Source organism: Drosophila sechellia, chromosome X (assembly GCF_004382195.2).
Source record: "Drosophila sechellia strain sech25 chromosome X, ASM438219v1, whole genome shotgun sequence".
NCBI classification, from domain to species: Eukaryota; Metazoa; Arthropoda; class Insecta; order Diptera; family Drosophilidae; genus Drosophila; species Drosophila sechellia.
In genome coordinates, this window is record NC_045954.1 from 7,943,387 (window position 1) to 7,966,552 (window position 23,166).

At 40.3% G+C, this 23,166-nt stretch overlaps 1 protein-coding gene across 6 annotated transcripts in view; it reads left to right on the forward strand.

Moving 5' to 3' along the window:
- LOC6620189 (MAGUK p55 subfamily member 7) overlaps positions 1-23,166 on the forward strand; it is a 64,320-nt gene that overhangs the window by 16,107 nt on the left and 25,047 nt on the right. For 4 of the 6 annotated variants that reach the window (XM_032726616.1, XM_032726617.1, XM_032726621.1 and 1 more), the window contains 2 exons: positions 5,798-5,928; positions 18,407-18,666. In XM_032726616.1, coding sequence (XP_032582507.1) covers positions 5,798-5,928; positions 18,407-18,666 — 391 coding nt within the window. Of the gene's footprint in view, positions 1-5,797; positions 5,929-16,792; positions 18,032-18,406; positions 18,667-23,166 lie in introns of all 6 variants that reach the window. The other 2 variants (XM_032726626.1, XM_032726627.1) reach the window with 1 other exon arrangement.

Consider the following 23,166-nt stretch of genomic DNA (forward strand, 5'->3'; position numbering starts at 1 on the left):
ATTCGTTCGAGCGACGAGCGACCATTGTTATTATATTTTCATTATTTTTTTTGTATCTTTTTGCTATTTTCCTTGTTATTATTTTGCTGCTCACTCTTTCTGTGCTAAAGGCCAGGGCCAAAAGTAAGCAACAAAAGCTGAATTAAGAATCACATCAAATGGCAGACAGTTTGCTGTTTTGCCTGGCCTTCATTGGGAATTCAATAAACTTGTATAAGAAGTATGAGACTTTGCTACTTGCTCACTTAATACTCATTGTTATGCTTTTAAATAGCGAATTCCTCCATTCGATAGACAGATATTACAAAATTGTACAATGTTGGCTATTCTGGTTAAATATACCACGAGCATCGGGATTTTACTGGTGGCTAGGCTGCTACGGCAAAAACACACATCCAATCCGCCAGAAAGTTTCGCATAGCTCGATTTGCGGTTTGCGCTCCCACTGCCAATTGAAATCCATCGATTCCACCGAGCGCTGATTCCGGCAATTCCACCTGCAGTTTGGAAAATCAGGAAGTTGGCGGGTACTTTTCACCCATCATTTTGTATGTACATCCATGTACATTCATATGTACATCCGTGTATTGTTGCGAATGCCATCGGTTGCTGCATGTTGCAGGCACTTCTCGCGTGGTTTCTGCAATTTGAGTGCACTTTGGTTTATTGTTTATCGATTTGCTTGCGGGCAATTAAAGTCCCTTCTACTCCGCAACTTTTCATTGCGATCCAAGACGCCCAGATACCAGTGCAGACCCATAGACCCATTAAACGGCGTAGTTTTCCCCATCACCTTGGCTCCTCGGTTACTCTTGGAATGTGTGAAGTGCCACACGAGCGGGGTAACAAGAGACGCGTCAGAGAATGCAATACAACTCGACGTGGCAATACTCTATATAAACAAATTCCAATAATCCATCTTGCATCTGGCATACAATTTGTTTAATTACTTTAAAGCTAAAAGAAAGCGATGGCTTGAAGTTTTCGTTACTTAAGTTTCTTTAGGTTATGTATCTTTTAGTTTTCTCTTTGTGACACACCATAATTAAGGCGTTGAGGTTTATTTACTTAATGGTGCAACAAACAGCACTTTGTTGAAATAGCTGATGTTTATGCACTCTACGCAGCGACACACACAAATGTGCAAAATGATAGTAAACGCACCATTCCCTTTCTTATTTGCGAATAAAGTGGAGACAAACTCTGGTCGAAATGACAGATGTGTACGCAGATCGGATTTAAATCATAAATATTATTTGCAAAGTGAATGAGTGACCACAAAGTAAATTATTTATCCGTTTTTTTTAAACAGGAGGTTACTGTTCTTTTTTTTTTTTAATCGATTTCAACTTCAATCAAAATGGTACAAATATGTAGGGTAAGAGTTCACTTTAAACTCGTTAAACTGCCTGATAGATGGAGTATGCCCTTGTTTTACCCTCTCCTCTTTGGTCTCACCTGTCGTCTTCTCGCGCCGCAAGACCTATTAATGGTTAATTAAGGTTAATAATATTGCACAAACACTCAACACAACGGAGAGCAACGGGCTCAAAGAACAACAAATTGCGGGCAATGGACAACGCTGAGTGGACAACGAACAAGGCACTACGGACGGACGACAAACGGACCGGACGGACAGTAATGGACACCTGTGATGACTACGTCAACAGCTTGCTACTCGATTACGAGCATTTGCATGTGTCAATGGGGCGGCGTTCGATGTTCGGTGTTGGGTGTCCGCCCTTTGACAACAGCCCCTCAACCAACCAGCACCCAAAATCCCACCCATTTCTCTATTTTTTTTTCCTTTTTTTTTTTTTTTTCTCCGGACGGACATGAACTTAATCGGAATCGCAATCGCAATTGCCCGGACTTGAAGAGGCGCTCGACTGACACGGCATGTCAAGACTTATGAGAGGAATGCCGAAAGGGGCGGTGTCGCGGAAATGAATGACACAAGCGAACGGCGCACACATGGACACCCGCTTACATCCACACACAGACACACACACACGCGCACCAATGCCAGAGAACTGCAAAGGTGGCATTTTTAGCCACTCGACTCACACCCAACAATTTTGTGTGCGGGTGCTACCCGCCACGCACATCGCGGGTACTTACAAACACACAGTCTGCACATGCAGACAAGACACCCCGTTGTGCGCGCACCCGAATCAATACGGTGCCCTGCGTCGCGGGTGCCGATCATACTCGGCACCCATAACGGATGGTAGAGAAGACAAACAGTCAGAAAAAGACAAATGCCTAAAAAGGGATGAGTGACAAAAACACTTGTGGGTTTACCGTTAAACACATGGGTGTTTCCAAAAATACTCGGGTGTTTCTAAAAATACTCGGGTGGTCTTGCAGATAGTCGAGTCACAGACAAGATGCGTAACTCCATACGTTTTACACTCCATACGTTTACACACTATTCTTTCGGCGTGGCTCTAGACTTTGTCGAATACTTTGTAAAATATGCCCTTCATCTTATTATTATATATTATTATAATTATATATATTATATTATATATTATTACAAAAAATGACCTGCGGCCGATCGTTGACTGTGCGTCCACTCACCCAAACGGCTCTTGCGCAGCAGGCCTCGGGTGGTTTTTTTACTCGTAACAAAAACACCACGTTGCACTGTGGTTTTTTATGCGTTTTTTTTGGCAGAAATTCGAAATGATGACCTATCTTCACCAATATTTGGTTTGTGTTACTCTTTTCTTCCCCCAAGATGATTCACAAAGTTTCAAGTGATTTGGTCAGCTTTCAAATATCTGCCATATAAACGATCTGGCCGATATGCCATAAAAATATTTACCTTACCAAAAAAAAAAAAATTTTGTATCTATATTTAATTATATTATATAAACATCATATTTAGCATCAAAAATATCTGAATTAAAATCATTCACATTCATTAAATGCGTTGACTTTGCTCCGCAAATCGGGCAACATTGGCAAGAGTTACATCATGTTAATATGTTTAAGACTTTACCATCTATTAGTGTCATTTGACCGACATATTTTACAAATATTTTAATGTTGTTTATTTTATGCAAATATATGTGCAGATTACAAATCTGGGTATCCAAGTTTTCTTTTTCTGCTAATATAAGCTCTTGAGTTTCCTTAATAAATTCAATTTTTAAAGGACGACAAAACCGTATAGATTGTGGCGATCTGTTGATCCAAATAATTTTTGGTTCATTGTCTACTAATTTTAATGGCACAATTGTAGTAACAAACAGCGATCCATCATATACAGCACCGATTTCCTCATAACGTTGCTTATAAATACTCTGACCAGTTGATCCACATTTGTGTGGGCTCAGAATTATATTATTGATATTATCGCTGTTACCAGCTGCTTTTAATACAACTGCCATGTCCTTTTCATTTCCTTTTTTAGCCGAAACTGAAGTAGCATGCAAGAGTAATGGTACAGAATTATTATTTTCATCCGCAAGGTCCGAAGCTAATTTTCTTTTAAGTCTGTCACTAGCCTTTTCATAAACTAGTTTTGGACGACCAACTTTGTTTGGAGTTTTCCAATCAGCGATTATACAAATACTAGATGCCAGCCATTTGAAGTGTTTTTTCTTCAACCTGTCCAGCGATCTATTGCAACCTGGCAAATGTTTCCTTATGTAATCAAAGAAGGACTTAACTTTTTTATTTATCAATGAAATACAACATTCATTTAAATTATTCTGACCAATTTTTTTAAATATATGCTGCCTAACTGCATCCTCTGCATGCCCAAACAAGTATTCATCTACAAAAACGTAATTTTTTCAAAAAGGAACAAAAAGGTGCATATGAAACTAGTTGTATAATATTATACACATGTTAGTTAATAACTTGCCGTTAAAATTCTTTTGAAGTGGTTTGCCATACAAAAGTTATATTCCACGAAACACAGCTACATTTGTTAAGCTGACTGTAAAAAAGGTACATAAACAAAACACGATACAACTACACAAAAATTTTACTAAACTACAAATCAACATACCTGGCCTACTGTTTTCCATGACACCACCTTAAACTTTTTAATTCTCTGAGGAAATATTAACCACAAATGTTGCAAAGTGATTTGCCGCTTTGTCTTTGAGAGGTGGACAATAAGCCAGTGTTGCATAAAAAAGTAAAAATCGACTTTTTTTTATCTAATTAGACTATCCTAAATATAAAGAAACTATACATTTTTTTATTCCGTTAAAAAATTTTTTTGACTTTCTGCCAAAAAAAAAACACATAAAAAACCAGTGTCAAAAAACACGGGGTGCCTAGAGACCGAGTGTTTATCGGGTGGACGTAGAGTGCCAGTGGCGGGCTGCAGTTCTCTGACCAATACCAACACACGGACAGAGACACGCACAGGGTCACACAAACACACATGCAAACATATACTCTCTCGCGCGCACAAATGAGATTAAAAGTCAGAAACTTGGAGCTCGGAAAACGCACGGTAGTTGCTCCAACTCGCAAAAACGCCCCCGCACCAACCCTTCGTCTACATGCAGCAAAAACCCGATACACTGCTCGAAAAGATTTCAAAATTACAATTCAATTTCTGTATAGTTAGTGCTAGATGCTTTTGCTTTTTTTTTTTACTTTTAAGGATTGTTTAACGTTGAATCTTTTCAGTTGATCTATCGACTTATGCAGGTCTGGTTTTATTCCAAGTGTAGGAAGAGTAAGGGGGCGGTCGGTTCAACGACATGTAGCGACATCGAGGCTGACAACGCGGCGCCTAATTGGATCTGGCTCGAGCGCTCCACTTTTGCCCGGGCACGCCTGCGGGGTATCAGGGCGGGAGACAGGGGGCGGGGGCGGGTCTTGTGGGATGCGCCCTCGGATCGAGGACGTCTTTAGCCCCATACGTACCCCATACCCAGCTGCCTGTAAAGCCCACCGCTTTTCGACGCAATCAACAGCCGAAAACGCAAGGGCAGCGAAATGAAATTAAAGCCGAGGTCATGGGGTGGGGGTTGCTTAGTGGGCGGATTGGGCTTGCTTTTTTGCGAAGGGAGTGCAGCCGAAAAGCAATAAAAGTGACAAGAAAAGTTGAGACGCTGAGTGGGCGACGAAGAAGGATAAGGACAAGGAGAAAGTGGATTTGGCGAACAGGGCGAACAGTGGGGTAGTCGTTACTGTCAGCAACCAGCAAATTTTTAGCAAAACTTTTGGCCACCTCCATCTTCCTTGGCAAAAAAAAAAAAAAAAATAAAACCCACACATACTCAAAAAAATAAAAAAAACGAGAAGAATAAACAGGCATAAAAACGATTCCCAGGCGGCAGGATTTTTGTGGCCCGTGAATGCACTCATGAATATGTATCGAATGATTCGTTTAGAGCGCCGTGAATGCAGCGAATGAGCGATCGGGGAATACCAAAAAACCAAGAGGACTAAGCCGCAGTGATGCCTCTCATAATGGCGCAAATCATAGCTTAGGTCAGTGACGTAAATTCCCAAAACGATCACAGGCGGCTTTCGTTACCAGTCTGGAAAGTATGCAATATATATATATGGGGCATCCTGTTGGAATGAATAGCTGTGGAAACTAAAATTATACAACTGTAATTAAGGGGTGGCTTATGACGCTAAGTTATGGTACTTAATGTACAACAACTAAATATAAGAGCATGCCTTCGTCACCAGACCGAATCTACTGTCGATTTTTGGGGCTCTTTCTGCTCGACAGATCCCGGGCAATTAAGCTGCCTGCTAAATGTTTAATGTCCCAAATTAATTATTCCATCCACTTGTCTCCCTCTTGCAGCCTGGGACATTGGCAACTCGGTGCAGGACGCCTTCGTCATCGCCGTCGAGGAGCACGCCCGCGAACGTCTGCAGAGATTGGCGGCCTTGAACCGGGTCACGCCCGTCGACATCACCCAACTGTCCAAAAAGGTGAGTGACCCGCCCAACTGGGCTCCATATCCATGCCGATTTCTGGTTGGGAGTTTGATCACAGCCTTATGGAATTTTTTGTAACAATTTCAAGTTTAATTGGACTCGCATTTTCCCAAATTGTTAATTCGCTTCTGAGGATTTTCCTTTTTTTTTTTACGAAATTTTCTGCTTGGTGCTTTGCTTGCGAATTTAACGGGAGGGTTTCAAGAGTTTTTTTTTTTTTGCTTCCATTTAAAAGGTGAATATCTAACATACTTTTCCAATTAAAAAGTTTTTCTGGCTTGCAAAGGAGTTATATATTCTTTGGTTATTTTCGGGAAATTTCGGTTGCAAACTTGCCAGTTTCTTCACACTTGCCTTGCATTTCCTCGTAATTTTCCGAAGTTTTAATGACACATGTCTGGAACATTTTTCAAGTTTTCAACACTAATTAAATCAAAATTTAGTTGAGAAATTAATTTTTGGCTGGCATGTAAGGTAATGCCTTACGAAATTGAGGCCACTACACAGATTGGAAACCAATTTGGGATTATAGGTCAACTGCGGCAATTTGTCGTTGTTGTTGTTGTTGTTTTCTGTACAGGATTAACTTATTGTTTTTTGCCGAAGGACATTAGCAAGACCAAGACTTTTGTTCCGAGAAATAACATTGCTATTTTTAGGTTTTCCCATGGTTTTTTTAAGCGGGGGCTTCAGTAGGATTTTCTCTTGCGTCTGCTGAAAGTGCATATTCGATGGAAAGGAAAAGAAGGAGAGAAAAAATCAGGATGGGGAATTCCCGGAAAGTGCTACACCGTTTTTCTCCTTCCTTCTGTTTGCATTTTTTTATATATATATATATATTTTTTTTTTTTGCCGGTTTGTGTGGCATGTGGCATTGAGGCAAACATGAATGTGAGCCATTTATTTGCAGGCTGTGTATTTGGCTCGATTTGGTTGGGAAACTGAAATTGAAAACGAAAACGTTTTATCAAAACAGCTTTCTATCACACATGGTGTGGAGTCCACTGTTATTGGCATAACTGAGTGACCGGAGGCCACTCCCAAATACCAAATACCAAATACAAAATACAAAAAAAAATCACAATACAGCTTGCAAGATACAAAATGCGAAATGCAAAAAATGAGGAAGTATGCGCTCGCTCGCAAAATTCAATTAAAAATTGAACAAACCCAACACGAGCCAGTAGACTAAACTCGTAGACTACCAACTATATAACATAGTGGACTGAAACTAAAAGTGGAAACAAAAACACAGACACACAACTAAGGTAAAAAGTGAATAAAACAAAGAAAAGCTCACAACAAACGTTGTATAAACTTGAAAACAAAATAAAAAAAAAAATAAATAAAATTGCCATCAAAGTTACGCAAAACAGGGGGAAAAAAATCGAGAAAAATAAAACATTAAAATAAAAGAAACAGATACAGATACAAATACAAATACAAGTAAAAACAAAACAGTTGCCGAAGGGGAAAAAAATAAAAATAAATGCAAATCACATATGTGGGTAATTGAAAGTGAACGCTGCAATCCCATTTGCATATGCGACCAAAAGAGTGAGTGTATTCACATGGGACTAATAAAGCGATTCGCTCAAAGTTACATAACATTACCGATTCCCAAAATTAGGTACACCACAAAAAAGAAATATATATATATAGTGATTAATATATATAGTTAAATAGTTTTATTGAGCCGAACAAATGATCCGTTTTAAACTAAGATCAACGCTGAAAGTTAAATAGTTTTTATTTTTGAAGCCGAACAAATGATCCGTATTTAAACTAGGATCAACTCCGAAATAAATTAAACATTGAATAAATTCGTTTTTCGTTTATTAATTATCGGTTTAAGACTTTTTGAACTATACAGTATAACTTCCAGCTTAAGACTAACTTCGAATGTGTGTAAGATTGAGGAGGGGCCTATATGGGTTACAGAAATAAAGAATAGGAAAAACGGAATATCTCCCAAGGTTGTGAAGTGGACTACGTGACGATCGGCACGTAGATAACGCAGAAAATAGCTTTAAACGGTGATCAGCAACTGATAAAATCATATTATGTTAGTTTAATCTTGGGAGATGTTCTTGGATGTTTACGTTGAGAAGAGACTCAGAAAGAGCAGACGAAACTGCTGTTTAACTGTTTATCGTAATGAGTTGGCGTGAATACGTCACTTCCCTTCCCTTAAAGATAAGCCTATACTTGGGCTGGGACTGATGGATATAGTAAGGGTAGTGGAACTTCTTCCATTCCAGTTTGTGGTGGTGTGTCCTGATTTTGTTTTTTCTTAATTTTAGTTTTGTATACATCATTATTCTATATATTTCATTAATTCATTTGTGGGTATTGGCTTAAAATTACAGATTGGATTTAGGTGCTTAATTATATTGTTGACACATTCATTGTTTATTTCTTTGTTTTCATTACTATACACTTTGTTTTCCTTTTCAAAATATAATTGTGAATCTGTGTTGTCTAACTGGTAGCCATTTGAGTCGGGGTATGGGTTTGATTAATTTTCTTTCGTTTTTTGAATTGTGTTTTGTAGTAATGCATAGCTCTGTTTCTATTAGTAATTTTGTAGTGGTCAGCGTCTGTTTGTTCTACGTTTTTTGTTGGTTTATATGGGTTGTCCAATTTGCCTTTTTGTAATGGTCCTTTTCTGTATCTTGTGTCAATATCGTGGTCTTCTCTACCTTTGTTTAATTTGTCTATTTTAGTTTTCTTTAGTTCCTGCGTGTTCAAGGTAGGTTGTCCTGCGTATAGAAATATGTGAGCTGGCGTTTGTCCCGTGGTGTCATGTTTTGTTTTGTGATTGTAAGTATAAAGTATAGTTTCTATTTTACTCAGGTCTGTTTCAGTATTTTTCATAGTATTGATTATTCTTATTTTTTCGTTAATGGTCTTATGAAAACGTTCTATATCAGCTACTCCAGTTTTTGTGGTATTTAGCTGTAGTTCTACTCCTTCTGTTTCTAACCATTCTTTTAATGCTAGACTTGAAAATGCACCATCTCTGTCTGCTTTTAATAGCTTCGGTTTTCCCAATTGATTAAATATGCGCATCAGGGCGTTCTTGCATTCTATCCAGTCCTTGGTTTTTATCTGCTCTAGTGTAGCGAATTTTGAATAAGTGTCTATGCAGCTCAAATAGTGTTTGCCTTCGGCTGAATAAATATCTATAACGAATTTGTCTCTACAGAATTCTATACTTGGCGTGTGTTTAAATGGGACTTTGGTATTTCTATGCTCTGACTTTGCTAGATTACAAACTTGACATTCGTTTATAATGTTTTGGATTTGTAGTTGGCTATTTGGAAAAAAGTAGTTTTCACTAAATAATTTCTTAGTCTTCTGGATTCCTGGGTGCAATAACTTTTCATGGGATTGAAGGATTAATTCCTTAAATTCTGCATATGATTTAATGTTTTTTAGTAAAGTTAGGCTTCTAATTACCTTTGTGGTGCTTGGGTTGATAATTTCTTTATGGGCTGCCTGTATTGTTTCAAAATCAGCGTCGCTGTCTATGTATAAAGCGCTGTGGTTGTTTACGAAGTAATCTATCAAATACTGTTTGGCTTTTTTATGAGTGAGTGTTTCGTACGAAATATGAATGATCTTTTTCTTATAATAATTCTCCTGTTTTACTTTTTCTGGTCCCTTAGTGAAAATGACTTGTCTATTGTAATTATTTACCGCTTTTTCTGTTAGGGCAATTAAATTCTGGTTGTCTTCTGGGGCGCTGTGCTGTGTAGCTTCAGTAAAGAACGCTTCCTCTATAGTAATCCTGGATAGGGCATCTGCTACATGATTTTCCTTGCCTTTGACGTATTTAATATCGAAGTCGTATTCTGCTAGTCTGAATTTCCACCTTGTTAATTTAGCGTTGGGCTCCTTCATCTTGTGCAACCAGCACAACGGTTGGTGATCACTTGCTATTTCAAAATGTCGACCTAGCAAATAGTGTCTAAACGTTTTCGTTGCCCAAACAATAGCTAGTAGTTCTTTTTCAATCGTACTGTAGTTTGTTTCATGGTCGTTAAGTGTCCTGCTAATATAACTTATGGGGTGACCATCTTGAGAAAGTACTGCTCCTAGAGCTACATTACTAGCGTCTGTTGTGAGTATAAATTTTTTCTTGAAGTCTGGTGATCGAAGTATGGGATCGTTAGAAATAAGGAGTTTTAACCTTTTGAATGCCTCAATATATTCCGGGTTTTTACTATCTACTTTTTTGTCCTTTTTAAGACATGTTGTTAGGGGTTTTGCAATCTGTGCGAAATGGGGTATGAACTTTCTATAAAAACCTGTGAGTCCTAAAAATGATTTTATCTCCTTCGGCTTAGTAGGAAGGGGGTAATTTTCTATAGCTCGTAGTTTTTCCGGGTTAGGTCTTATACCTTCTGGAGAAACCATATGTCCTAAGAAATATGTGTCGTGTTTTAAAAACTCGCATTTATCTAATTGGAGTTTTAGATTAGCATTAGATAATGCTTGAAAGACTGCTCTAAGGGATTGAAGATGTTCCTCTAAGGAAGCTGAAAATACAATAATGTCGTCCAAGTATACCATACAGATTTTATTTAATAGTGGACGAAGTACATCGTTCATACATCGTTGGAAGGTAGCTGGGGCGTTTTTCAGTCCAAATGGCATACGGGTATACTCGTAATGCCCTGTCTTAGTTGTGAAGGCTGTTTTGGGGATAGACTCGGGGTCCATTTCTATTTGGTGAAACCCTTTGATTAAGTCAATTGTAGTAAAATAGTTGCATCCTCCTAACTTGCTTAAGATTTCTTCCATATTTGGTATTGGGTATTTGTCTGCTATTGTTATTTCATTGAGGTTACGGTAGTCTATGGCTATTCTGTATTTCTTCTGTCCGGAGGTGTCTGTTTTCTTGGGTACTAAGACAATGGGGCTACAATAAGGGGAATTGCTTTCTCGGATTATTCCCTGATCTAACATTTCTTTTATTTGGTTTTCTACTTCCGTATCTAGTCCGGGTGCGTATCCGTAAGGCTTTCTGTATACTGGGTCATTATGGGATGTTCTAATAGTGTGTTTTACGTTATTAGTGAATGTGAGCTGGTCTCCCTTCTTATATTGAAGGTCCTGGAATTCTTTTAGGAGAGTTATCAATTTTGCTTTTTCTTCGGAATTTAAGTGGTCTAGCCTAAAGGAATTACTCTGTATATCTTGAATATGTATTTCTTCTGAAGGAAGGAAGGCATCGATCATTTCGTGCACGTGTCCGTATATTGTAACTGTACGGGGTCCGTAATTTACTGATGTAGCTCCTTCGTCAAGTAATTGTCGTCCTAAAATCAAGTCGTATTTAGTTGAAAAAGGATATATCAAAAAATCGTATGGTTTAGGGAAAAGATTATTTTTGGGTAACGTTACTTTCTTTTGTGCAATGAACTGGCCATTACTTGAGTTTATTTTCTTTGCTATCTCATGGATTGGTAATTTGAAAAAATTTTGAGTGGCCATATTTACTGTTGAGCCTGTGTCTATTAAGCATTTTAAATTGAGTCCTTTGTGTTTAATAATTATGAATTGGCTTGTTCCGAGGCTTGGGGCCGAAAATTCTCAGCCATTTCAGCTTCTGTTATTAATTCCATAGGAGGTTCAGTTGGCTCTTCTCGTGCCTCTGCCATCTCTTGTTTGCCAACCGGATGTTGTTGTGGGGGGCCGTAAGGCATGTAATAAATCGGGATGTTGTTGGGGGGCGGCCCGTAAGGCATGTAAAGATCGAAAGGATATTGGGGATGATTCCCGTAATGCATGTAAGGATTGAACTGTTGATGAGTTTGGTCTAATTCTTCTTGGTAACGAGCCTCATCAAAACTCATACGTGATTGCCCACTGTCAGACGGTCGTTGTCTCTTTAGTGCTGGTCCACCGGTCGTTATATTTTCTCTTGTATTTAGTGCGTTTGAATAACTAAGTCCTGGTCGGTTCTGGTCAAATGTATGTTGACGATTCAATGGTCTAGGTTGAGCTATAACAGATACGTTAGGATGAGGGTGAAGTTGACGGTATTGGTATTGGGAAAACGGATTAGGGTTAGTTCTGGGTAATTGAGGTGGTATATATGAAATTGGTTGGCGAATTGGTTGGCGAATTGGTTGATACATGGCGTTGTATGATGGTTGGAATGGTGTTGTATGATTATAGTAGTTAGTTGTTTGTCTGTGAGTTGCATTGTTAGGTGATTTAATGGGATTTGAGACTGGCTTTGTATTGTTCTTGTATGTAGTTGCTATTTCATAAATTCCCTTTTCCTGCAATATATTTATTAATGATCTTAAATTCGGAATTTCGCATTTAACTAATCTTAACTGTATGTGAGTTGGTAATCTTAGAATTAATGTTTCTATACTGGTTCGTATTAGTTGGTTATACAAGGTAGTTTCTGCAGTGTCGCTTTCTAAGTCTAACTTATTTGTTAATATCTGCCGTCTACGTTCGGCTTCTTCTAAAAATTCACGAACGTTACCTCGGAATTGGGTATTCCGGAAGTCCTCCAATAGTAGATGATTTGGTCTCTGGGGTTTGTAGTTTAGGATCAGATGAGTCCTGAGTTCCGTCCAGGTGGTGAGGTTCGTAACTCCTAGTGTGCGGATGACCTCTCCCGCGATGTTGCGCTCAATGTGTCCGAAGATGGTGAGCTTCTGCCGTTCGTCGGTCGTTTGATATAGTGCCAGGATGAAATCGATGCGGCTGATGAACGTATACAGGGTCTGTGGGTCCCCGTTGAAGTGTTCGACTCCATTTATTTGTCGTTCAACTTGAATCATGTTCGAGTCGGACAGCATTATTGGGCTTGGTGCTGCTACTGCCATTTTATTTTTTTTTATTAGAGTACAAAATTGTTGGTTTCTTATTTGTTTTCTTTTTTTTATTGTTTTTAAATGTTTATAGTTGCTGATGTTTCGTGAGTAGCGGTTATTTCATAATTTTATTATTGTTATTTTTATTTTTGTATTGTATAGTTTTAGTTTATTTTTAATTTATTAATTAATTTATTCAACTTTATATCTTCAGTTTTTTTTTTGTCTTCATTTAAATTTTATTCACTCTTATTGATTTTTCACTTATGTTACGTTTGGAGTCTATTACTCTCCTCTCTTGAAAACACTTTAAGATTTATTTCTTTTGTTATTTTCCGTTGAGCTTAGATAGAGTTTATTTAGATATATATTTTCTTTGAGTGTATATAGTTTTGTTTTATATGCACTTATTTAATAGTTCGTATTAAAGATTTTTTCTTTTTTAACTGATTGATTTGGGTTTACTTCCTTATGTTTTGTTTCACTTAGATTTTAATTTTTCACTTATTTGGTAATTCCTTAATATATTTAGTTTTAGGTTCTTTTTTTTTATTTTTTATTTTCCAGCAATTCACTTGTTCGGAGTAACCAAAAAAAATTTCTGGATTTATAGCTCCGGTAAATGTTGGAAGTTCACTGTTCTTTAAACAGATGTGTCTCACTGTTCTTTAAGTGTAGGCGTATTAATTGCCAACACTTCACTTTCACAGTAACTTTACGTAAGTTCTTTGGCGGATAACACAGATTACAGGAATTAAAAATTTTATATTTTCGCATCAAGCAATCTTTGAGTTATCCTACCGACTGCGCCAGTTAAATAGTTTTATTGAGCCGAACAAATGATCCGTTTTAAACTAAGATCAACGCTGAAAGTTAAATAGTTTTTATTTTTGAAGCCGAACAAATGATCCGTATTTAAACTAGGATCAACTCCGAAATAAATTAAACATTGAATAAATTCGTTTTTCGTTTATTAATTATCGGTTTAAGACTTTTTGAACTATACAGTATAACTTCCAGCTTAAGACTAACTTCGAATGTGTGTAAGATTGAGGAGGGGCCTATATGGGTTACAGAAATAAAGAATAGGAAAAACGGAATATCTCCCAAGGTTGTGAAGTGGACTACGTGACGATCGGCACGTAGATAACGCAGAAAATAGCTTTAAACGGTGATCAGCAACTGATAAAATCATATTATGTTAGTTTAATCTTGGGAGATGTTCTTGGATGTTTACGTTGAGAAGAGACTCAGAAAGAGCAGACGAAACTGCTGTTTAACTGTTTATCGTAATGAGTTGGCGTGAATACGTCACTATATATCTATAGAGTGGTTTCAAATCAGTTGAATGAGTACATTAAAAATACAAGAATTTTTTTAGTAATTTGAACTTTTATTTTTTCATAACATATAAATGTTGTGCACCATTTTTTCCCGTGTACTTTTTGAATCTGTGGGTCAGTGAATAAATTCATTAGCTATTCATTGTGCGTATTAACAGTTTCGTTGCGTTTACAGTTTAAGCACAAAAGATCGCGCTGAATGAAATGACTTATTGCGAATCATTTGCATGCAAATAACTTCGATTGCATTTAAACAATTGGCTTTCATTGATTTGTATATTCACCGCATTTAAATAACTGCAACTATTTTCCTTTGACTTAGTAATATATGAGTTTTCTTTTCTTATTGGGATGAATCCCCAAATTACAAATGGCATTCATTTTTGCATTTAATTCAGTATATGCTTACAACAATGAACACACCTCGGTATTTTCAGTATTATTTCAAAAATCAAATCATTACAAAAAAAAAAAAAAAAAACAAGGGCGGAATTCTCTTGTCAAGGGTTCCAAAGTGATTGAATTGAGTGCATTGTTGTGCCCAATAATTTGGTCACTCGATTCGAATGGGCAAATGGAAAATCGCGGAGTTCGAGTGGCTCTCATTGCGATGGATTGGATGGTATTCCACGCATTAACCGCATCGAGAGCTGCGCCAAACCCGAATAACCCGGTGTTACCCGGCATCCCCCCGATATCCACCGGAATTCGCTGGAACCCCCAATGCCGATCCCCTCGTGCTTCCAGCAATTTTAAGCGCATCAAGTGCTTTTGTCATCATCGTCATCACAGTTGAACGCTCCAACAATTGCTTTCAGCTTTCCGGACGTCGCATGGAATGGGGGTCAGGTGCGGTTCGGTTCGTTTTGGTTTGGTTAGGTTTTGCTACGAATCTGGGGATCTGGATTGCGCTGGGCTGGGCTGGGCTGCGTTCAGTTTGGATTGGATTGGGTTACTCCAACTGGAGTGGGTGGCAGTGGCAGTGGGTACTTTTTTGTCTAGGATGCGCTAGAGTGGCGCTGCGGGGCAGTGAGTCAATCGTTTGTTGCCAGACCAACCGAACAAATGATTTTGCATACACAAACAAACGTGAATATGCATATGAGTACACTGAGCGAAAGCAACAATAGCTCTAACAATTATAATAATCATTCGAAAGAATATACTACATACACAGTGGGAAATAAGTGCTAGTCTAGCATACTTTAGAACTTAAATTGTGACTACTATTTTCCCGCCGTGTACACTTGTACATGCATCGATTTATCCGTTAAGTGTTGAAGTGCGTAGGTGGATTTTTGTGGGATGGCGGGCGGGATGGCAAATGGTTTATATGTGCGAACTGGGAGCTAGCTGAAGCTGCGACCGAAGCCACGACAACGACACTTCACTCCGCCATCGAGAGAATCCACAAGCCGATGCGGTAGACTGACAAACCGACTTGGCTGTCAATAATCCGATAAAATGCGAACAAAAAATACGCTCACGGCGTATGGGTGGCTTGAAAAAAAAGAAAAGAAAAAAGAATTATATAGATATACATATATGGTAAGCCATAGGGAGTGAAGTGAGAATGTGCCGCAGGCGTTAAGCACGGAGATTCCCCTACTCGGTCGTTCGTTTTTTTTTTTTTTCGTATATATATACATATATATTTTCATTCTCCTAACCCCCCATCAACTTAGCCGTCTCATCCTCAGGTAATTGCATCAAAAGAGCCCCATAATTCAACTTGTTCATTTATTTTCACTTTTTTTTTTTTTTTATATGCTGACACTTAGCCATAGCCATTGGCATACGAGTAAGGGCGCGACTTAACCTGCCGAAGAAGGTTAAGGCCAATTGGATTGGCTAGGATATAGTATGTGGAATATATGTGCCGAGACCTAAATGCGTCCTAATTGACAGGCACTGAATGCGTTGTAGATTGTGGGGTGCAGTTCCAGTGGGTTTTTTGGTGGGTCGTATAATAAAAAAAAATAAAAAATAAAAAAAATAAAAAAAATAAAAAAAAACCCACAAGAAAGGAATGAAATACAAACATAACCCAGACGCAGACACACCCACACACATGCCGCCCAGCCACATCCATTATGTGTTCGTCGCATTAATAATTCATATTTCATTAGGGGAACAGCATCAATACACAGAACCACGACTTCAGCGTGGGCGTGGCAGTGGAGGGGCGTTACTTGATTAGCTTTATTTTAATGGAATTTGATTGATTTGCATACTATAACACGTACATATATGCGAAACGAAGCCTGTCAGCGGTGTTAAACGATGACAGTTTTCAGCTCTTACTCATTTTTTGGTGTTCGGTGTTTGTGCTGCGACAATGAAAAGTGCAAACAGAAATTTAGATGATGGTTTGACAATGTGTGCTGGTGCACTCAATAAAATGGTTATCATAATAGTCGCATGAAGTGCAACACGTGTACTCAAATGTTTGACAGTGTTCAACGAGTAAATATCCATGGCACGTTGAAAAATGAATTTATTTCAAGTGGGCGGGCGTTTTTCTCATTGTTTTATGGTGATCTTTAATGTAGAATAACAATTTCATATATTTTACCTTTTGTTTAACTCTTGAGGAGGGGAAATAGTGTGATTCCTGTGCTTAAACCTTCACCTTCTGAATCTTTCACACTTTTGGAACGATTGGAACAGCTGCAGCAAACGAAGAGCGGCACGGCGACCAGTCAGCGCCAGGACCTCAGCTTCCTGAACGAATCGACGCCGATCTATGTGACGTCCTTCACGAGCAACCAGATCACCTGCAGCAGTTCCACAATGACGACGGCCACCGCCGGCGGTCCGATCAGCGCACCATCGCTGGCGACGGCCACCACCACCGTGCCGACGGCATCCTCCCACACCACCACGGTGGTGGCCCAGATCGAGCACGGTGCATCGGCGCTGGTCAGCGCCGCTGTGGCAGCGGCCACTGCAGCGGATCGCAATGCGAATAGCACCACGTCGGCGGCCCTGAAACAGACGGCCAATTGCATTGGCAATAGCACCAGCAGCCTCGGCACGACCAGCACCACCAGCAGCCAGTCGACCAGCAGTGCCACGGGGCACATCTACCAGACCAGTCAGGCGCAGCAGCAGCAGTTGCAACAGTTGCAGCAGCAGCTTGCGGCAGCGGCGGCGGCGGGGAAGCCACTGCAGGCCAAATCCCTGCTGGCCAGCAGCTTGCAACATCTGGCCGAGGAGGTGGACAACGAGGATCTGGACGATGATGACGATGTGGATGGGGCCAACTATTGTGGCATAACCTATATAAGCTACAACAACAAGCATGCCCAGTTGCCGACGACAACATTGCCGGCGACGACCGCATTGCCAGCGGCAGCTGCATCATTGGCCACCACGGCGGCGATTTACCAACAGAGGCAGCAGCAACAGCAGCAGCAGCAGGTGCACCACCACAACCACCCAACAACGACGAGCCAACTGAATCGAGCCACAGCACCGGCGCCACTGCAGCTCGGAGGTCCTGTCAATCCCAGTTTCGTGGATGCCCAGACATCCACATCGCCGCTGATGGCACAGCAGCTTCATTCGCAGCATGTGGATGTGGATGCAGCGCCACCCTCGTCGTCATCATCATCGGCGGTGGTGATGGTGGAGCGGCATCTGCATGGCACCACCACGCCCAAAACGGAGTACTCCACGGCCATATCCAGTGGGCAACTGCAGCAGGCCTTTGCCGAATTGCAGCTCCACTCGAGCAACAATAATGCAACACAGCAGCAACAGCAGCAGCAGCAGCAGCAGCAACATTTACTTTTAAGCAACAACAATAATAGCAATAATTCAATGGCAGCGGCACAGACAACGGCATCTCTGATGAAGAATTGTGATCTACTGATATCGAACAATCTGTATCCACCGAGAAGAGAGGTGATATATTTGAATTACAGGTGTCGCACCATCCATTTGTGTGTATTTGGTTTTTATTCTTTGGTTTTTTTGTGGAATATTGAGTTTCCTGTTTGACAGCAATTGATTGATTTCCATTACATTTTAAATTGAGGAATTCATTTGGTTTCAGCTTCTGTTGAATTTCCTTGAGTGTATGCAAGTGAATTACGAATTGATTTCGAAGTTGTTCAAGAATTTATTTAATTGGGCTTATAATTGGATTTATTATCTGAAATGGTTGACTTGTTTTGAGCCAGCATTTGCCGGCGATTGAGTTGTATTCCTTTCGATTTGTGAATATTCTATACACATGATTTTCATCATCTAATTTAACTGCTTTTTACCACTCCACAGTTACTAGAAGACGTCATAGTCCATCAAGCCAGTGATGTGCATTCATACAGCACGAGTGCATCAGCAGCAGCGATCGCGAGCAGCAGCAACAGATCACAGCAGCAGCAGCATCAGTTGCTGAGTGCCGCCTACGAGTTGCAGCAACAGCAGCAGTTGCAACTTCAGCAGCAGCAGCAACAGAACAGTCCCACAAGTAGCATATCAATTGGAAGAACTGAACTTTTACTGGGCGATCAGAGTTTGCGGCAGGATCCCAGAGGGTGAGTTCTTACAACATCCATTTATTATATTTATAAGTTTATAATTAGTATAAGTTAGTGTATTAATGACAATAAGTGGCAGCGAGTGTAGGGTGTCACTGTGTCCTTGCTAAATGATCTCGCGGTAAGTCGAATAATGTGTAGTCTAACCTGCAGGCGCTTTGCGGTAGCAGTGCTTGTCAAACTGTCTTGTTTTTCGTTTGTTTGTCAGCTGATTTATTTGACCAACACTGCGAGCGTGTTTGTGTGTCTGTGTTTGCATTTTATGAAGCATTTATTACGGCTCCTCAGCGCTCTCCTCCCTTTTACTTCCTTTTTTTTACCAACTATGGTAGCTACTGGTCCACAGCGATGGCCCTCCGGCTTGAATGGAATTTTTCGCGCTGCGGAAATACCCAACATGTGGCCCACACACACGCACACACACACAAATGCACACCCAAATGCACTGACACACTGCACGAGCTGAGTTTTTATGACTGCTTATTTATTTAGTCGCTCTGCTCGCTGGGTTTTCCACCTGGCTGGATCGCAGCAGCTTCGCCCTGCATCCTTATTCCCATCCGCATTCGCATCCGCATCCGCATCCGCATCCGCATCCGCATCCGCATTTGCATCCTTGTTCGAGCTCCGCCTTTGGCCATCGCTGACATTTTTCACACATTTTTCCCAGTGCTCGCACTCCGTCCCTCTCGTTTCAGCCCCTCCCTCTCGTTCGTCCTTGCCAAACGAACCTGTTGTGATTTCGCCTTCAGCGACAAACTATTCGCAGACAGCAGCGGAAAAGTGATTAGCACCCCCATGATAATAATACAATTATTCTACCTGTTTTATTTGAGATCTTATTTGAGAAGCTTGTGCAAGTTTTGAACAAAGTATATAGGAAGGAACTTTTCTCTCCTTGGGTTCCTAATTTGGAATATGTATATTTATGGCCTGCGCTGTACGCATCCGCGTAAGTCAACCCAGCATCCTTTTTTACACACCCTCCCCCCTGGCCCATAATACAACTTCCACAAAGCCCCATTTAAGCACGTGCGCTTTCATTTTATGCTCATTATTAATTAACGAGTTATTTTCCTCGCCCGGCGATGAATTTTTATACATTTTTAATCGATTTTTCCGCTCCCGACTGCTAAAAGCATCCGCAGTTTGATGGCGATTGCACAGTTTGGTGGCCATTGATATGGCATATAGCAATTAGGCCGATGGGGTCGCCGTTTGGCCGTTTTGCCGTTTTACTGTTTTACCGTTTTGCGGGTCAGTTTGTGGTCACTCCACGATGACCCCCCTGCTGATGCCAGCTGACTCGTTCTATGGCCTCGGTGTCCTCTTCCAACGTCCACAATTGAAAACCTGCTGACTAATCAGTTGCAGACACTGACAGCCCACAAACTTTGCTGACGACCATGATGATGATGTTGATGATGATGAGGATGATGGGCAGTGGCGTGCTTGAAAGGGGTGCTTATGCTGCCATTCATGTGAAGTATGCAGAATAGATTGGATATTTCTGACTAATGGTTATGGATTTTGTGTGTAACACAAAAATGTGTGTCACCAATTGGAATTAAGCCCGGTTTTTCAGCATGAAATCACATTAAGTGAGTTAATTGGTTAAATTATATTCATTCTTAAGACCTGGAGTACCACAGTTTATACGTAGGACCCCTTTTGTAGACGACACTTGATACGACGACGCATTGCACTTGATGTGCATTATCTACGAGTTGTAGTTGTGTGCTGTGCATTTGTGCTGCCTGCCAAACTGTCACTCTGATGTACGTACATACATATGTACATACGTACGTACTACGCACTCCCCTTGCCCGGATCCCCCATCAAATGTGATCCGTACCCCCTGGCTATATCCACTCATCTCGACATCGACATGGACATCGACGGACAACAATCAATGTGCGATGACATTTCTCTTTCTCGACTTTTTTGTTCGCTCAGATGGGAAAGTCAAGTTGAGGTGGGATTTTTCCGAAATTGATTTAGATTCGCTTTCAGTTTTTAGACCTTGATTGCTTGAGTTACCGTTTGCGTGGCAGATTCATTAACTTTTCAAATATTAAGCTTCGAATAAGAGCCTAATTAAAACAAACTTAACTTTGGCCTAGCGTTATGTGAGTAGATAAATTAAGGAATTTCCCTTATAATTAAAGAGCAGTGCTGCTCAAACTGGAAGAGTCACCCAGTCCAGACAACTGGAGAATTCTGCCCGATTCTTCTTTGGCATGCGAGCCATGTTTATGGATCTGCGGCTACACGTTTGGACTTGGGGACCTCAGAACCCAGAGCTCAGAACTCAGAGCTCAGGCCTTCAGACTTGGGATCGCGGAATCGGGTCTGGTTTTTAAAAAATTCTCGGCACGCGCATGCGCAGCATTTTTTCTACTGCTGTCCGCATGTTGTTCTTTTCGTTCGAGTTTGCTGTACTGTTCTGTGCCTTTTCATCGTTGTCTTCGTTGAGGTAGGACTTGACTTTGGAAATTGGTTGGGTAAGGGGGATGGGCAGCCACTACTATGTATCAAGCTGGTCACTTTCCCATGGGAGCCAGGGAAAGAAAATCAATTAAAGGTGCCGCCATTAACTAATCTCTGTTTCTGTCTCTGTCTCTGTCTTTGGTCACCGTCCTTTGCTCAGCTGGCTAGCCAAAAATGTAATTAAATCATTAATTTCCTGTCGTTATGAGGCAGCCTTGGCAACAACAAAAATAATGGCCTTCATGCAGCAAGAACCTGAACAAAAATGCCCTAGAAATACAGTCGAGTTTTTCTAATTGTAATTTTTTAGGCCTGGAATAGTTAGTACCCTATTCAGTGGTTGTTTGATGGCAAACTTTCAAGTAGCTTGGAAAGTTTATAATTCTAAACACCCGGAAATTACCCACTAAATTTAACGTATTGAAGAACGTAGGATTCAATCAGACAATCACAACCATAGATATGATGTCCTTGAGCTTGAAGTTCACTTGCCGAGGCAACACTGTAGCCAAAGAAGAACAAGAAGCGATAGCCCAAAGGAGTTGCGAGTTATTTGTATGGCAACAAAACTAAAAGGCAAAGCGCATGAAAAAGTTCGAGAATATACTATAAAAAAATAAAATCATATTTGTGTTGCCATGTGTGGCACACAAACACACAAGCTTGTAACTTGAGATAAATCCGTTATAATAACTCTGAGCATCTGGGTTGGATATACATACCTGTATATATACATACATGCACATATAAATGTGGATGCCCAGGCACACACTCATACTTCAGCTCAAGTGTGTCGATTGTATCTTTGTAGCTTTGGAGGATGCTTGGCGCTGTATCTTTGTATTAGTATCTTTGGAGCTTCTCTTCTTCCCCACCCTTTTTTCTCTCGCGCTCTCTCTCTCTCACTCTCTCTCTCTCTTGCTCTCCCTCTCTTTCGCAGGTAAGCCAAGCAATCAACGTTTTGTTTGCCTCTTGTTTTTGTTTTGCTTTTGTTCGCCGAGTGTTCGTAGGTGTGTGCGTGTGAGCTAGTGTTAGTGTGTTTGTGAATCTCTTCCATACTTAGCTGTTTACCTGTTGGCCCTTCCCTTCCCTCTCCACCCATTCCACGCTCTTCAGCCTCCTGCCCCTCCTCCCGCTCTTCGTCCGTCATTAGCCTGCGCCTTTTCGTGGGATCGCCAGGCAGCGAAAGAGCAACGAAAACAAACGAAACTTGAGCCCAAAAAGGGGGGACTAGGTAATATCGAAAAGATGGGCCATACTCCTCACTCGAAAGTGTGTTTTGAAAAGTATGGGATGTTTGAAAGAATTTTGAAATAATAACTAAAAATTACTTCAACTCTAACAGGTGACAACAGATTATATCTGATTGTTTAAAAACACCTAAAAATGTGTAGGAAAGTTTATTCTATGTTTGGAAACACCTGATCTGATTATCGCATATCGATTGCGATGACTTTTTTCCGGTGTAGTCTTAGTTGACCCAGTCACTTTTAATTGCTGACCCAGTAGCAAGTGGCAAGTGCCTCTCAAACGGAAATTAAATAATTATCGCTTAACGGCAAAAGGAAATTAAGCTGGTCGTGTCTGTGGCAATCAATGTGGTCAGCAATCGACCAAGTCTGCAAAAGATTGACAGCAAATTTGTTAGCCATGCTGCACTAGTTCAAAGCAATTCATTGACAGCACATACATAAATAAGCCATAAAGTTATCTAAGTTAAAAGAATTTAACTTTAAGGATTTGATATATGTAAAGAACATGTACTAAGTTTCATTAAAAAAGCGGGAAAATTATCAGATAGAGGGTTGATGGTTTCATTATTTTGGTAAATAATGGATAGTTTTCTACCTGTATACTCCCCCGAAATTTGTTTCCTACTTTCTCTCTCTGAATTGTGCTCTCTCTCTCCCGCTCCCGTTCGCTCACTGATTAATTTTTGGGAGTGATAAATTCTCACCTGAGGCCCCAGCTTCGATTTCCATCTGAATCTTGGGGCAAGGCTCTTGA